The following is a 16,992-nucleotide window of genomic DNA, read 5'->3' as shown; positions in this document are numbered from 1 at the left end:
AAATTTAATGAGAAAGAAAAAAAAGCTAAGTGGATTGGAGCCAACTTTGAGCACATTCATATAATTTGAAAGTGATTATTTTCAGTATCTTTGAATTAACTTGGACTTGTTATCACCAATGGTGTTGCTATAGTGAAACTAACATTTATAGATGGAACAAAGTACAGGTAACCTTCGTATAACGCGATACTTATACAACATGGTTTCAATAAAAACACTGTCTACAAATTGTAGTAACCCTTTCTCTTTTCATATTTTTCACCGCATGACTCAAAAAGCAAATTTTATCTTCGTTAAATTTGAGTCTGCCTGTATCGTGCATATAATTATAAGTAGCAATTAGGGGAAATACCCTTTTGCAAGCATGTACATCAATTGTTTACCATATAAAGTGTTTATTGCTTATTAAATAACTTAAGGAAATTATAACGTATGAAGGATATAAATTAAATTAAACTTTAATCTACATTTCAAATATTTTGGCAACGTGACGTTGCCATCTTCACAGGAATTTAAAATAAAGACACGTGCACGCAGGCACTACACACAGTAAATGAGAACGAAGCAGGAAGTTATTGTTTCTCCTAAAAGTCCTGATGGTGCCCCCTATGTAGGTATTCTTGGCTGTTGGGCTGAAGGTCTTCTGATGTAAGTCTCCCAATTTGGAGCAGTCTCATGCAACCAAATTTGTTGAGGTTTGGCATGTTTCTTAGGGCTGAGGCTGATTCCATGAATAGCCTTTCAAATTTGAATTTACTACGGTGCATTACCGTGGCTTTCTTCCACCATATTCTGTGGATTGCATCCAGAGCATGGTCTGCAAGACCAGAGTGGCTGTACTGGTGAAACTGGATGTAGTCCTTGTGTTCTGATATTCGCTGTCCTGCCTGTTTGGCCAAAGTAGGACAGAAATAAAGATTAAAGTTTAATTTATATCCTTTGTAGATTGTAATTTCCTTAAGTTATTTAATAAGCATGTATAACCAACGTCTAAGCCTTTCTACGAGAATTAAAGTGTTTATTGTTGAAAGTTGTCTTCGTTTTCTGCAAGGAAAGTGCATTAAAAATCATAACAGTGTTAATTACAAGCTGAGCAGTTTATTTTCTGGTGAGTTACATACAATATGTAATGCTTTTTTATGTAAAAAAATTATTTTTATAGTAATGCCCACTTAGAGTGCTTTTGCGATATGGTTGAAAACGAAATTAGTGAATTAAGTGATGGGGAAATAGATTTAAATTAGGAGGACCTAGTACAATTAATAGATGATGTCAGACCAAATGGTGGGGAAAGTTCTGCCGAAGATTCTGATTGTGATAAATCAGTTAAAGAAATTAGCAGAAGGATTGGACTTGGCAAGAAAGTTAGGAAGTTATTTTACTGATAATGATCCCTCAATGAAGAGCTCTGGAAAATTCACGAGACAATTGAATATTTGTTTAGCTCCTTATTATGAACTTAATAAAAAAATTGCAGCATAGCATAAGCAAGATCGTATTACTGACATGATAACTAAACCAGCCAAAGTATGCAATGAGAATTATACAAATGATGTCCAAGAGATTTCAAGTGATAACGACGTCCGGTCACTCGTAAATAAAGAACATCTATGAAATGTTCATTTTGAAGACAGTGATGACGATTAAATTATGCACTTTATTTTATTTTGCCTAAAACATTTATGCATTATGTGCAGTGAAATTTACATAGAATTTATATTTTTATAAGTTTATACTATATATTTTGTTTCATAGTTTGTTTTCTTAACTTATATGAATTACCTAAATTAAATAAAAATATTTTTTGTTGGATATGTCATTGTTGTTTATATAATTAAAAAAAAAACGATTTTGGAATATAACCCTACTTTTTCTATATAATATGAGCATCACATAATGCAATTTATATAACACAGCATTTCTGTGGAACATAACATCCGCGTTATACAAGGGTTACCTGTACAGTAAATCCCAGTTAAATCAAAACCTTAATGGAACAAAAAAAGTATAGTCACCTAACAATGCTAATGTAAAGGAAATTTGCTAAACACTCTCTAGTAACAAATTAAATCCCTATACATTTTCCTATACTAAAAGCAAACATTAATTTGCTATAGTAATTTAAGACAGTTCATTAAAAATGTTTGTCACTAGTTTTGGATTACAAATGAATGATCAAATACTTTTCTTAGTAAATACTGATAAGATATAAGTATCTAAAGTTTTAGATGCCATGTTTGATTTAGTTCTTTTGAAACTAAAGACATCAGCAAAAGAAACTAATACCTTGAAAAGTATCCAGCAAAGTTGTACTATAGAGGAAAAGTTATGAAAAGTAAGCAACATAGTTGTAAGGAATAAATCATTTTTTGGTATATGCTCCCAAAGAGAACATTTGCTTTTGTTATAATTGTCTGCCACAATATCTCATAATATTACAATACTTTATCAACTTACACTCAAAACTGGTTTATTATTTGTTAGGTTTTAAAATTTGACCTTTAAAATCTCTTACATTTTGAAGTTTAAAGGACAAACTGTACAAACTCACCTTTAAGTTTTCTTACAGGTCTTCCCCCCCATCACTTCAACAATTTATCAACTTGCAGATTTGCACTCTCAAGGGGTGTACAGAAAACGAGGCTTATTCATGAAATTCTAATACAGAATAAGGATATCATACTGGTTCATATAAAAGATATATTTACAGAATACCAGTGTTTCATGAATTTCTACTTACTGATACTTTGTTAGATTCCACTGCTGGAAGAACCTCTTTAACTGTTCTCTCCACTAATACACCACCAATCATTCTGAAGCATTTTCTGTCTTCACCGACTTGCTTTAGAGCATCAACAACTAAACTGTAGCACACAAACAAAATAACAAGCAATGGTTTTAATTTTATTGTTGCTAATAAGACTATGAAAAATACCTAGTCATTAAAAATTAACATTTCTAATTATCTAATCATACCTAATTTGATTAACTACTGAATCAGCCTTGACATGTTGACAAGTCAATGATTACACAGATATGAATCTTGTATTTTTGATATATTTCAGCCACGTGGCTGTTTGGGTGGTTAATCATCAGTAAGTTACCATTTCCCAGCCTGGTTAGTCAAGTGGTTAGCATACCCACTCCCCAAGGAGCAAGCTATGGATTCGAGTTCTGCCATGAATTCCTGTGCTTGGTGAGATGAATTTCATCTCCTGGTGAGAAACTACACCCTGCTTAGGATATGAATCTTGTATTTTTGATATATTCTAGCCACGTGGCTGTTTGGGTGGTTAATCACCAGTAAGTTACCATTTCCCAGTCTGGTTAGTCAAGTGGCTAACTTATAATTAACTTAAAGTTAGCATGCCCACTCCCCAAGGAGCAGGCTGTGGATTAGAGTTGTGGCATGAATGCCTGTGCTTGGTGGGAGATGAATTTCATCTCCTAGTGAGAAAGTACACTCTGCTTAGCCTGAGGTGGCTTTAAAAAGTCCCATGTTTGGTCTCTATCATGGGATTTCCAGATCATGGGAATTTGGACTTTAATAAATAAAAATATGAACAATTAATAAAGGGGTGCTTAAGGGTCAAAGCTGTATAACCGAGAGGAGACCTCCACATAGCCTTTAAAGGAATGCAAAAAAACAACCAGGGCTTCTGACCTAATGTCCAATCCTCACCTTCTCATGGTGCACCCTGTTGGGTATCTACCTGAATACTGAACGAACGAGGATGGGCTGGCAATTTGGGATTTAGCCGACCAAATTGTAATCTTATTGGTTAAACCAAAATAAAAAATGATGGTACAACATGACAAAATTTCATGCCCGCTGGGGCGTCGCCCGGTTAAACAAGGCCCCTGTTGTTTTCGCCAGGGAACCAGGGCGAACAGCGAAAAGTCAGCTACTGGAACAAATCTGAAAAAAACACCCCAACTCAACATCACCAAAGTTAAAGATCGGTACCATCAACATAAGAAGCCTGAATGGCAAAGAAATGGAGCTAGCTGAGGAATTAGATAAGTACCAGATCGACATAATAGGGGTGACTGAAACAAAAAAGACAAAAATTGGCGAGATCCTTCTGAGCAATAAATACAAAATGTTATATTCGGGCAATGACAATCAAGGAAAAGAAGGAGTAGCCATAGTATTCAACACAAAATACGAGGCTAATCTTCTTGAATGGCAGTCAGTCTCAAGTAGAGTAATGTGAACAAATATGAGAATGGGGAACTGGACAATGAGACTTATTTGTGCCTATGGTCCCACAGAAGGTTCTAAGGTAGAAGTGCAGGAATTTTTTGAGGCTTTAGAAAAAGCAACTGACACAATGAAAAAGGAAAAGTTGGTCCTTGTTAGGGATCTAAATAGCAGAGTAGGAAATGATTGTCAGACATACAAAAATATTTTGGAGAAAAGAGCAAAGGCAATAATAATGGCAAATATATGTTGGATTTCTGCTCAGGACATGGACTAGTTATTACTAACACCATGCTCCAACATAAAAATGTGCACAAATTCACATGGAGAGTAGAGGAAAGGAAGAAGATTGTTATTGTTAATAGTGATGTTTTCTCCCTGGTGCAGGACACCAGAGTGAACAGAGGATTTGAAATTGGAAGTGATCACTATTCAGTCTTAAGCAGGATGAAATTGAATTTTGTACTGAAAAGATAACATGTAAGAAAGTTTTAAAACGAATAAAAGTTGAGCAGCTGTCAGATGTGAACTGTAGACTAAAATATACAAAGATTATTAAAGAAAAAATGAAAGAATTTGAGAACAGGAACCAAACCTTGGAGATTTAGTGGCAAGCCTTGAAGAAAACCCTGATTGATTCAGCCAGAGAGGCATGTGGTGAGGTTGTCTGCAAGGATAGAAAAATCAGAACTCCATGGTGGACACAGAAAGTTAAAGAGGCAGTGAAGGAAAAGAAGAAAGCATATCAAAATTTCCTGGCAAATAAGTCAGCTTGTGCTCTTAGAGAATACAGAGACAAATGTAAGAAAGCGAAACACTGTAAAACTAGCTAAACAAAAGTCATGGGAGGACTTTGGCAAGAACATAGAAAATAAATATCAAGAAGGTGGTAAGATATTATGGAGGTTGTTGAAGAAGCTTAGAAATGAAGGAAAGAGTGCCGTAAAAGGAGTTAGGGATGATAAAGGTTACATGAAAACAGGAGAAAAAATATCCTTGAAGTATGGAGTAATTACTTCGAAAAATTGCTAAATGAAACAAGCAGTGATAGTACAGTGATAAAAAACACTCAACAGGCATATAGTCAGGAATACATATCCATACTTGAAGTAGAAAAAGCCATCAAAGGCTTGAAATGTGGAACGGCAGTAGGAGTAGATGATATTGAACGAGAAATGCTGAAATATGGAGGTATAAAAGTCTTACAGTGGCCGCACTGCATAGTTCAGAAAGCCTAACAGAGGGATGAATTCCCGATGATTGGAGTAGAGCTCTAATAGTACACATATATAAAAAGGGAAATAAAACTGAATGTGAGAATTACAGAGGTATTTCCCTACTGAGTGTTCCTGGCAAGATCTATGCAAGCATACTGTAGAAACGGTTGAGAAGAATTGTAGAAGAAAAGCTTGGTGAAGAACAAGCTGGATTCAGGCCAAATAGAAGCTGTCAGGATCAGATCTTCACTTTACGACAAATAGTTGAGAAAGCATGGGAATATAACAAAGAACTAACCTTCCTAATGCTTCTGCCTGGTATCTCCCCTTGGGCCTGGCTCCCACTGAAGAGACCTCAATAAAGGTCGAAACTAGTCTGGGTAGTGGCCCTTCCCTTAATGCATAATATTATACATATCTGCAAGGAGATGTGTTTTGCATTATGAGAGATACTGAGATGGGGGGGATGTTAGCTTGCTTCACCTTTACAACGAGTTGCCTGGTGTTGTACTACCTTACCCCAGTCCTGAAGATACTTTCAGGTGCAAACTATGTTTGCTCACACTTGGATAAAGGATTAAACTAAATTTATTATAGTCTAACCAAGTGAAAAATAAACTTCCGATAGAAATATAAGATCTGATAACGATAATATTGGAGTCTTGACAAGTAACAGACTGATTTGGAGGAAAATTGTAGATAGGAAGTTAGTAATGATGTCAATTTTTCATGTAGTACTATCATATCCTGTACACCGCTTGAGGATACATGTCAGGAATTTGATGATGATGATCACAATTAATAAAAAAAAGAAAAACCCTTAGCCTACCCACAGAACTAATAACTATTGGTTTACAAATTTGTGAGTAGGCATCACAAAAAATTGTAAGAATTTTGTATCAAGATTTTCTCTAACTACATTTCATGTTGCTCTTGATTTAAAAAAAATAAATAGTAAAACTTATTTAGGTAATGGAGCTACCCCATTTCTTCAACTGAAGGATAAGTTAAATATAATATAAAATTTTGTTTATATTAAAAGAATAAATAAAGACAGCTGGTTGCATATTTTTAGAAGGTGGAGATGGCAAAATATTTGGAGCCAAACTCTTGGTTTGTTGACTGAACTTTATTTCATTTATTCGTATGAAGTTTCCTGCCTTTTTCTCCCCCGTCCCTACTGGGGCGAGTTGAGCCCCCTCATGGGGGGTTAAGTATTTATGGCTGTAGATCCGTGTGTGTTCACGGGGCCGGTTTGCCAGATTGCGGGATGAAAAACTTCAGATAAACTGGTGGAAAAAATCCTACTGCCCACGCCCAAGACCAGCTAACTTGGCTATGACTGAGGAAGATCCTCAAATTCCTCACATCTTCGACCGAAATTGAACGTGGGACACTCCTTCCCCAGTCATATGGTTGTGAAGTGCACAGCCACTAGGCCTAACCGCGCAGATGTTGACTTAACTGAGACCAATACAGTAGAGCAGTGGTCACCAAAGTGGTCAATATCGACCCCCAGGGGTCGATATAACATTGTTAGGCGTCGACATAACAATATAAGACATCATTGTACCGGTGATATTGAATTCGATTAACTTGGATTACCTCCATCCTGAATGACAATTCAATTAAGAGTGAATCGTGGGAACAGTGACATGAATAGGACCTATAAGATGGAGCAAGGTCATGAAAATAGTTATGGAGGCCAAAATGACGTATTTACTGATAAACAGATGTTGGTCGTTCCTGCCCTGCCGGCGTGGCGGGAGTAAGATTGCTACATGCGCGTGGTTGCTTATTTACTTATACTTACACGTATTCGATCACAGTCTCATTTTTGTACATCGACATACAAGTGAGCGTTAATATTCTAAAATTCATCAACATACATATTACGTAATAGTAAAATAGATGGGGTCGATAAAAAGTCAAGAAACTCTTGACGGGGTCGATGGTCAAAAACGTTTGGCGACCCCTGCAGTAGAGAAACATGCTAAAAATGAAGCATAAATAAAACCAGTAAAGAAGAAAAATGATGAATCAAACAGAATATACATTTTTAAAAATGAAAAATATGAACCCTAAATCATTTGAAAACGAAAACTTTTAACACCAAAAAGGAACAAAAACCGGTGAAATGTATACAAACCAGCAAAATCACTAGTTTGTGTTCCTTTTTGGGCTTAAAATTTTTAATTTTCATAATCTGTAGTCTAGTCCATTTGATTTACAATTTTTCTTATTTACTTGTTACTGGCCTTATTTATGCTTTGTTTTCAACACTATTTTTTTGTTGCTGTTTTTCATTTGGCTCTGAATAATTTATGACCGCCTCTTTTAATATAAGTTTAAAATTTTATATTAGTCACTTAACTTGGCCTCTGGTTGGTTCCATTACTCTAATAAGCTTTGCTATTTTTTTTGTTAAATCACAAATTTTAGTTCTAAATATCATGTTTCTAATGCTGTAGCAGAATCAGAATGTGAAAGACCTTCATAAAATGATTTTTCAACTGAAAATAAGTTATCCAATTTCATAGAGGTAACACAGTTTTGATTTTGTAAACTTGAGATCTTGCTCATGGAAAATAAACTAGCCAGAGAACATTTTGGTGATAAAATTAAATGCCCTTACACTGCTTAAATTAGGTTTGGAAAAGTGGCTAGGCATGACAAGTTACTGGCCAAGCTAACACACTGATGGAAAATGGAATAAGAGTTTGTTTGGTTATTAAAATATTAATTAATTCCAACCATATAGTAAACTGCAAGTGTAATTTGACAAATATTTGTCCTTGTGTGCATGCAGATACAGAGAAGTTTAAAAAAAAAATAAAAAAAATAAATAAAAAATCAGTTAACGCCTTTTTATTCCCGTATAGAGTAGGCAAAGTCATTTAGTCCTATCTCACTTTTGGAGACTGAATGGGCAGTTCAATCTCCACTGGTACCCAATCAGAGATAGATTGCCCAAGGCTAACACTAATTAAACAGCACACAGTGAAGAGAGACGGCTCAACATATGCCGCCATCTCGTGGTCCCTATCTCTAACACAATATATTTAATGTCTGAAGTAATGTGGGTTCTATGATCGATTTTCTTGAGTTTATGGGACGAAAAACCTGAGTTTCCGGGAGAAAAAACCCGCTTGCCTGTGCCAGAAATTGACTAACTTGGGAACCAGTCGAAAAAAAGGCTTAGAAAAATTTCCTCTAGTAGATTCGAAAGCAAGTCTTCCTTCATGCAGTCAAGCGCGGTGGTGTGCAAACCACATCCACTGAGCTACACAGGCTCTTCACAGAGAAGTTTATATATAAATATTTATTTACTCAATTACATAGCCAATTCAGCTGACATGACAATATTCCCCAACGTAATCATCTCAAGAGCTAATATGATTTATGCTGTTTTTTTTTTTTTTTTTTTTGCTATGAAATACAAAGAATTTATTTTTTAAAAAAATTTTGAATTATTATCAGCCACAGTTACTTCCTTATGCAATATAAATGATTAACCAATGAAATTACAAACAATGTTTTGGCTTTTGTTGTGTAAAATTTATGAAGAGAAAAATGTGTTAGAGCAATGTTTCTGCCTCTATATTAAGATCATTAGGAAAATAAAAAGTTATTACACTAAATTGCTTGTTAACCGTTTACACTAGCCTGACCACTAGTGAGAAAAAATAAAATAATTAAATTACATTTATTCATATGGAGTTTCCTCCCTTTTCTCCCCCGTCCCTATTGGGGCGAGTTGAGCCCCCCTCATGGGGGTTAAGTATTTACGACTGTAGATCTGTATGTTCAGGGGGCCGGTTTGCCTGCTTGCGGGATGAAATACCCCAGATAAACTGAGGGGAAAAACCCTGCTGTCCACGCCCAAGACCGGCAAACTTGGCTATGGTTGAGGAAGATCCTTAAGCTCCTCATGGCGCAATAGAAAATTAAGAAAAATTATAAATATTTTTTATTTGTTAGTTGAGCCACAATAAAACTTAAGAGCCACAGTTTGGCCACCGTGGCTAGGATGAGGATGTTTTTGTACTCTATAGATTCTACACAATGAATGTTGACTACTGTGTAACCTTGGGGGAAAAAAATCATTTCTTGACATCGTTAATTTAATTTACAAACTTTACAGATTACTGAAATTCAATGAAATTATCATTAAGAGAGACCTTCAAGAGAATCAGGGACTCATTGAGGGAGGCCACATGCTACATGCACCAGCTATCACACTTATTCTTGAATTCATTTACACCGCTTGCATACACAACATCCAATGACAATCCATTTCAATCATGCACCACCCTCCATAAATTGAAAAATTCCATCAACTGAAATCCTGTATGACCCTTTCAGAAGTTTGTACATCTCAATCATATCACCTCTCTCTCTCTCTCTCTCTCCTGTTTGCTAGTATCTGCAGTCTACAAATTCTCAATCTGTCTTCATAATCAGTGTTCCAAAATTCTGATATCATTTTTGACACTCTCCTTGGTTCAAACTTTTATCGGCCGCCCCTAATACTGCATTGTATAATCCAAATTAGATATTAGCTACATAAAATGCCGCCCTATGCCCGAGTGCAGTGCACCCCTTGCACCCTCGGGTTGGCATGTCCCTGCTCCTTTGCACTCTCTCCACTATCAGAATGACAATGGAAACCAGGAGACCAGACCTGTGCACAATAGTTCAACTGAGGTCTTATCAAAGCTATGTAAAGAGGCAACGTATAAATGTTCAAAGACACAAAAATGTTAACTTTTTACGGCTAGTCAGGTGCTTTCATTTGGACTGTGAGAAAAAGAAATATTTTATTTATATATATTGCCAGCCTACGTGGCAGTGACTGGTTAAACATATCCACTCTCCTCTCTAACAGGTTGCAAGTCTAAATCCCATTGAAAAGCATGGATAATTGTTTTTAGGTGGAAGATGAATGGGCATGTCTTTACTTGGAAGATGAATTTTATCACCTGGTGTGAGGAGGGTTGTATTTTAAGCACAGTTGCAAGAAGCTCTAACTGGGGATCCTGAAAAATTAGGGACAATTTAAGGATCCCAAACAGTAAGGGAGGAGTCCTGGAGCACTCTAACACGTCGTGCCCCACCTGCCTTGGGAAAGTGTAAGTAAGGCTCTGGGTGTGAACAGCTGTCCTGCTTATTGAAAGCCTGTAATGGCTTGGAAAGTTCCATGTTTGGTTTCCAAAGCAGAATTTCTGGATTATTTAAAAAAAAAAAATAAATAAATCTATAAAAATATTTTATAAAAACTTCAGCCCACCCATGGTGCAAATGTATTATAGGTTTACTAAAACCTTTAGTAGGAAAGAGCTACATTAAAAATAAAATAAAATAAAACAATAACAAAAAAAAATTCAGTTTTTTTTTTTTTTTGGAACATACTGGAGTTTTCAGAATAACAATCTAAAAATGATTTCTATATATTGATGTTCTTTTCAGATTGCCTACCTTTTGTGAAAAAAATTTTGATACATGTTCAATATCCCCTTCTAAGCTGTACACACACACACACACACACACCAGTCAAAAAGGAGCACACATGCCTAGTAACTGGAAGCACACGATTTTTCCTTTCAGAATTTCACATTTACAGCCAATAATTTTGGAATGTAATTTCTCCAATGTCTCTGCTTCAATATTACTCAACCATTCCAACTTAATAGACTAATTAGTTCCCTGTGAGGTGTGGACAAACTGACGCTGACACCGGCTGGTTGTAGAAGCATATCTGTTTAAGTGTCTACTGGGGTTTTGCAGCTGCACATATTTAAGTGAATTAATTTAGTACTCACAGTTTTACAGGTTACGGCTAGAGTAAAAAAGGCAACATTAATTTAGTATGAGAAAATTTTGTAATTGGGTAAGTGGTTAGTATATTTACTCTCCAAACAACAGGATTTAAATCCCAATGTGGCATAGATGTGATTGTTTCATATGGAAGGTGAATTTCACTACCTGGCACAAGATCAACACTCCAGTTAATGGATGCCTGAAGTAGCATAAAGATTTTTTTTTTTACACGATCTTTTACAATGCTGGCATGGTTGGCTGAGTGGTTAGCGTATCCGCTCTCAAGCCAAAAGGCTGTGGGTTCGAAACCTGCCATGGCATGGTTGTTTGTGAAAATACCAGTGGTGGTGGGCAGTAGATGGCGTAGATGTAGTTGCAGTTCTTTGTAGTTGATGAATGGAGTGGTGGTGGGCAGTAGATGGCGTAGATGTAGTTGCAGTTCTTTGTAGTTGATGGATGGAGTGGTGGAGACAGTTGTACAGCAGGGTTCTCCCTCGATGAGTCTATGGACTCCCTACAGGGTATCATTTAATAATAATAATCAGAAACCTTGCTGTAGAGACTTATGTCACAAAACTGTTTTTCTTTTCTTAGTTCACCTAGAAGTAGCAATGCAAAATAAGTAATAAATAAATTTAAAAAAATCAAAGATTAAAAAAAGATAAAGACAATGAAAATAGACAGAATCATTGAAAATGTCAACTGTGTTGTGGATGGAAAACCTGTGGAGAAAGTAAAACATTTCAGCTACTTAGGCACGATTTTTTAGTGAAGATGGTAAATTAAATATGGAAATAGACAACAGAATCAACAAAGCTGGTATGGTAGGAAGTCAATTGAATAAATCCATATGGAATAAGAGAGAAATTAGTCGCAACACTAAATTAGCTGTATACAAGACAGTGTTCAAACCAGTTTTAACTTATGGATCTGAGAGCTGGGTCAGAAGTAAAACACTTGACCAAAGACTAGAGACCGCAGATATGAGAGTCCTGAGAAAGATTAGAGGCGTGAACAGATGGCATCAATGGTAATATCATATTAAAAACAAGGATATTAGGAAAGAACTTGACATTGTTGGCATCCAGGAATGCATTAGCAGAGCTAATCTCAGGTGGTATGGTCACTTAAACAGAATGGGCAAGGAAAGATTAGCAAAACGAGTGTTCTCTGCCAGGTTGGCAGGAAAACGACCCAGAGGAAGACCAAGATATAGTGGATTGATACGGCACAATGTGCCTTAGACGATAGAAATATAAGATCTGATAATGATAATATTGGAGTCTTGACATGTAACAGACTGATTTGGAGGAAAATTGTAGATAGGAAGTTAGTAATGATGTAAATTTTTCATGTAGCACTATCATATCCTATACACCAGCGCTTCCCAAACTGTGAGCCACGGTCCCCTTGGGGGCCGTAGGTTTTGTTGAGGGGGGCCATGAAATAATGAAAACAAATTTAAAATGTTTTAAGACTAAGTAGATTTTTTTTATTTTAAAAGAAACGTATTTAACTTTTATTATTTCTTTTTTGTTATTTTTTATATTTTAATGGAAAAATTCACACATCGGTGTTGGTTCACAAACTTTGCTTCATGTGTATTTCGGCGCTTAAGGAATATTAGTAAATATTGCTTATTCATATGTTTCATTTCAAAGCAGTGGTTAATTGTATTTACTTCAAATGCTCTCCAGGGAAGCTCCAAATCTTCCTGTCCCTTTCATCACGCATTCGTAATCAGAGACTGTTGATATTGACTTTATATACATATCAAAATTCGTTTTATATTATCACTGTCATCCGAGTTAGTTTTCTGTTACCAATAAAAGTTTCGCATATACTTCACACATGAAAAAAAGCTTAAACAAGTTCATGTGGGGAGATAGTAACTTGCTTGCAGTGGTAAACAACACCCTCCCTAACAGCCACTATACTGCAAAGGCAATAAAAAACAAGTACTTTTATTATGCCAGTGAATAAGGTATGAAGAGTCTGTGTAATATATTTCTCAAGAAATAGTGCAATTAGAGGCAACTGGGATAAAAACACTAATTAATGAATCACATGTCCCCTCATACAGAAACTATGCTATATAGACTGAAACAAAACCATATATTGCATGGGCAAACACAGTATCTAACTAAAAACTATTGTTATTAATTAGATGTGTGTGAGTTCGATTTCCCAAGGCAGTAATAAAATTCAACCGAACGTGTTAAAATTCATTAATTAGTGTTTATATCCCAGTTGCCTCTAATTGTTAAAACTAAGTAATATATATATATATATATATAAAATGAATGTTATGGCAGTTTCACATATGGAATTCGGTTGAACAGAGTTAGCATTTCAACTCAATTGTCAGCTATGCTTTTATCTTTCGGTTGCGCGATCATTTGTTAATACCGCACAAATCATATGCAGTTTTAATAACCTGCCTTTGCTGTCTGTTTCGCGTTAGGCTTAATTACCGTAAAGGGAGAAAAGTCACAAAAGAGAAAAATGTCCTGGGATCACCTATTCAGGTAATATTCACTAATTTCATGTTATCAGTCTGTGGTGTGCCAGTATCGGTAAGTGGTGATATTATTTGATCTATTCTACGTTAAAAAATTTAATCCTGAGATGGATAAGTGGCTAATAAAAAATATAAAAAAAATCCACACGAACAATCAGAAGAAGCAGAAACAGACTCAAAAAAAAGGACAGTATTTCATATTTTACCAGAACGGCCCGCATTGTCTTCAGAATCAAATGGTAAGAAGCAAAAAATGTAATATATGCATTTGATTTTTGCAATATTCGCTGTGTATGTTTTGTATTGAATATAAATACAATAAATATTGTTATAATATATCTCTCTATTACGATTTTTTTTTTGAGAGGGGCCATGAAATATTTTAATTTTTGCAAAGGGGGCCCTGACATCCAGAAGTTTGGGAAGCACTGCTATAAACCCCTTGAGGGTACATGCCAGGAATTTCATGATGATGAAGTATGTACCTAAAAAAATATCTTTTAATGAATTTTTTGGTACATATTTGATGGTCAGCAGTGCTACTATCAGAGTGGTAATTCAAGAACTAAATTAAATTTAAACAATTATTAAAGGAAGATTGAAAGAGAAGGTGGTGTCTTAGTTTTGGAACAGATGGGCCATCATGAGGGCTGATGTAATTAGGTTCTGCCTAACAAGATGGGTTGTACATTAACTGGAAAAAAAAAAAAAAAAAGGTTCAGAGAAATAACAAAGGTTCAGATAAAGAACAGAAGAGAAAGCCAGAAAATGAAGTTTATGGTTAAAAACTAAGCCAGAATAGGAGGGACTAACGTCTTAATGCACACAAACTTACCTACTTCTTTTTCATCTTGCTATCTCTTTTTCTCTCCCATTCCTCTAAATCTCTTCCAAAAAATTTCATTCCACTTACCACACAATCCATCTTATTTGTTCAAGATTCAATTTTATTAACACACAATGATCTATCCAATTTGCGGTAAACCACTAAGTTCTCTATCTGAATTTTGTTCTCAGTTTGCCACTACATATCAAAACAAAACGATAATAAAAGGCTTAGTTTTAGTTAATTGCATGTCCTTTATTATGCTATGTTTATTTTACATTGCAACTTCTAGGTATGTAAGAATATGCATATGCAGTTTTGTGACATGCACACCACATGCAAAATTCACACGAATATCCATCTCCTTCTAGATGCTTGATATATCATCTTACTATGTCCTTTGGTTGGAAAGACCATCCAGAACACAAAGAATGTTCAAACAGGATTTTCAGAAAACCACCTGAAAAAAAAAAAAAAAAAGGCAAACCAGCCAGAGAAGACTTACAATTAACTGAAAATAAATACATTTCCAAAGAGAGTGATGGAGTACTAGGATGGAGTAATCTGTACTAGGCAGATTAGTGTGGAGAGAGTTGTCATCCATAATGTCCACAGACTTCACGAGGTACCACAATATTTTCTGCTGCATTCTAAGTTTTTCTGGAATCTTTGAACTCTTGAGCATCATGTATGAGGCATTGCTATTGATTAATATCCTCTAATCCATACACATTAAATAAATTACCACAAATGGTTGTGGAAATTTTTACTACTGGATTATTAAGTATATTATAATTGAAAGAGATTATCTTCTCGTTTTAAATTTTGTTTCAAGCAAACAAAAGAACTGAAACAATATTAAAAGACTAAAACAAGAACATAACTGTTGAGAAAATAAAAGAAAACTTTGCTTACACTTGATAAAAGATTAAAGCAAAAATATAATTTGTCATTGCTAATTATAATATAAAAATTAGTAACCCTGAATTAAGATATTTAACTACCATGTTATTCAAACACCATCATATATATATATATATATATATATACACACACACACACACACTATTGAGTTCAGCAACAAAATTAAATATATTCTTTGGGCAGAGCTGGATAGTAGCCTAAAACTACACTTGCGGTACTTTGTTACTCAGAGGTATACTGAATAATATAATTTAGTCTATATCAAGACTATATTATATTACTGTTAAAATGATATACTTGACGTAATTTCTTAAGACAAAGAGCTTGAAAAATTCAAGTTCTCCATTCACTTTTCCCATATTTGCAATCGTACGGTAAAATAAAAACGCTCAGGAGGAGTACTTTGCTATACTTTCTATATTCTATTATCCATCATTAAAGAATGGTTTCGCTGAGGTGTCCTGAAATATATTTATTACAGTAAAATTATGCTACAATCAAAGAAATAATAAATAAATATACTGTAGATAGAATTTTTAGTGTGAATACGAGTGACATCTGGTCGCTACTTACTTATGCTCATTTAAATCCATTTCCAATTCTGCTATTTTTGTAACCAATAATCTTTGTTCCTGTCGTAACTGATTAAATCCCGACACAATACTTTCCTGGGATAAACGTTTTCCCTTTTCTTGTTTCATCGATCTTTCGGGATCAGCAGCCATCTTTAAACGCTACGTAAATTCTGCAAGAAAGCGTTCACCCATAAAACAACTTTAACTAACATAGTGACATCTGGTGAATAAAACTGAATATGTCGTTTAAAAATACTTTTATTTTGAATACATGACTGATTTGAATTTATTATTATTATTATTATTATAAAAATTCACTCATTTTAATATGCTTTGTATCAATTTTTAAATGTTTAAGCTTGCATCAAATTTCAATATTAATGCATCGTGATTTTGATATGATATGTGTCCAAATTTGGGATGCCTATGTAAGCTTTAATGGAATTTTAAAAAAATTTTAAATAAAAAAATTTCTCCGATAATATCTGCAGAAGCCTTCGAGGAAGAAAGCCGAAATCCACACAAACGAACAAGTACATGTATATCAAAATGAATGTGCCCAGTAATTTGCACACTGATATTATGTAGAGAAGTAAAATATCTGTATTAAATACCAAATTTTTAAAAAAAATGTTGAAAGAAAAACACAAAAGACAAAATTATGTATAATAATACAAAATCATTCCATTATTATTATTACTAACGAATTGTGTGATGCATCACTGCATTGTATAGTGATTTGAATGCACATTCTTGTCAATATGTCTCACTGTATGCATATATATTTTCCCTGCAATATTCTATATATATACAGTATATATATATATATATATATATAACTACTAATATTAACTCGGCATTGGGATATGTTCATTTTTATATAAACTGACTAAAAATCCTAGAAT

At 34.7% G+C, this 16,992-nt stretch overlaps 1 protein-coding gene across 1 annotated transcript in view; it reads right to left on the bottom strand.

Annotated features, from left to right (window-relative positions):
• Positions 1-16,262, bottom strand: part of LOC150094053 (prefoldin subunit 2-like) — a 43,564-nt gene extending 27,302 nt beyond the window's left edge. The window contains exons 1-2 of the mRNA XM_090412748.1: positions 16,086-16,262; positions 2,741-2,864 (exon numbers count right to left, since the gene is read on the bottom strand). Of these exons, the coding sequence (XP_090268874.1) occupies positions 2,741-2,864; positions 16,086-16,237 (276 nt within the window). The 5' untranslated portion in view covers positions 16,238-16,262. The remainder of the gene's footprint in view (positions 1-2,740; positions 2,865-16,085) is intronic.
• Positions 16,263-16,992: the final 730 nt, after the last annotated feature.

Source organism: Typopeltis vanoorti, chromosome 23 (genome assembly GCF_054136105.1).
Source record: "Typopeltis vanoorti isolate ZY-2024b chromosome 23, IOZ_Tvanoo_1.0, whole genome shotgun sequence".
In the NCBI taxonomy this organism is placed as follows: domain Eukaryota; kingdom Metazoa; phylum Arthropoda; class Arachnida; order Uropygi; family Thelyphonidae; genus Typopeltis; species Typopeltis vanoorti.
The sequence above is the reverse complement of the archived record's forward strand: the minus strand, read 5'-3'. Positions and strand labels throughout refer to the sequence as shown.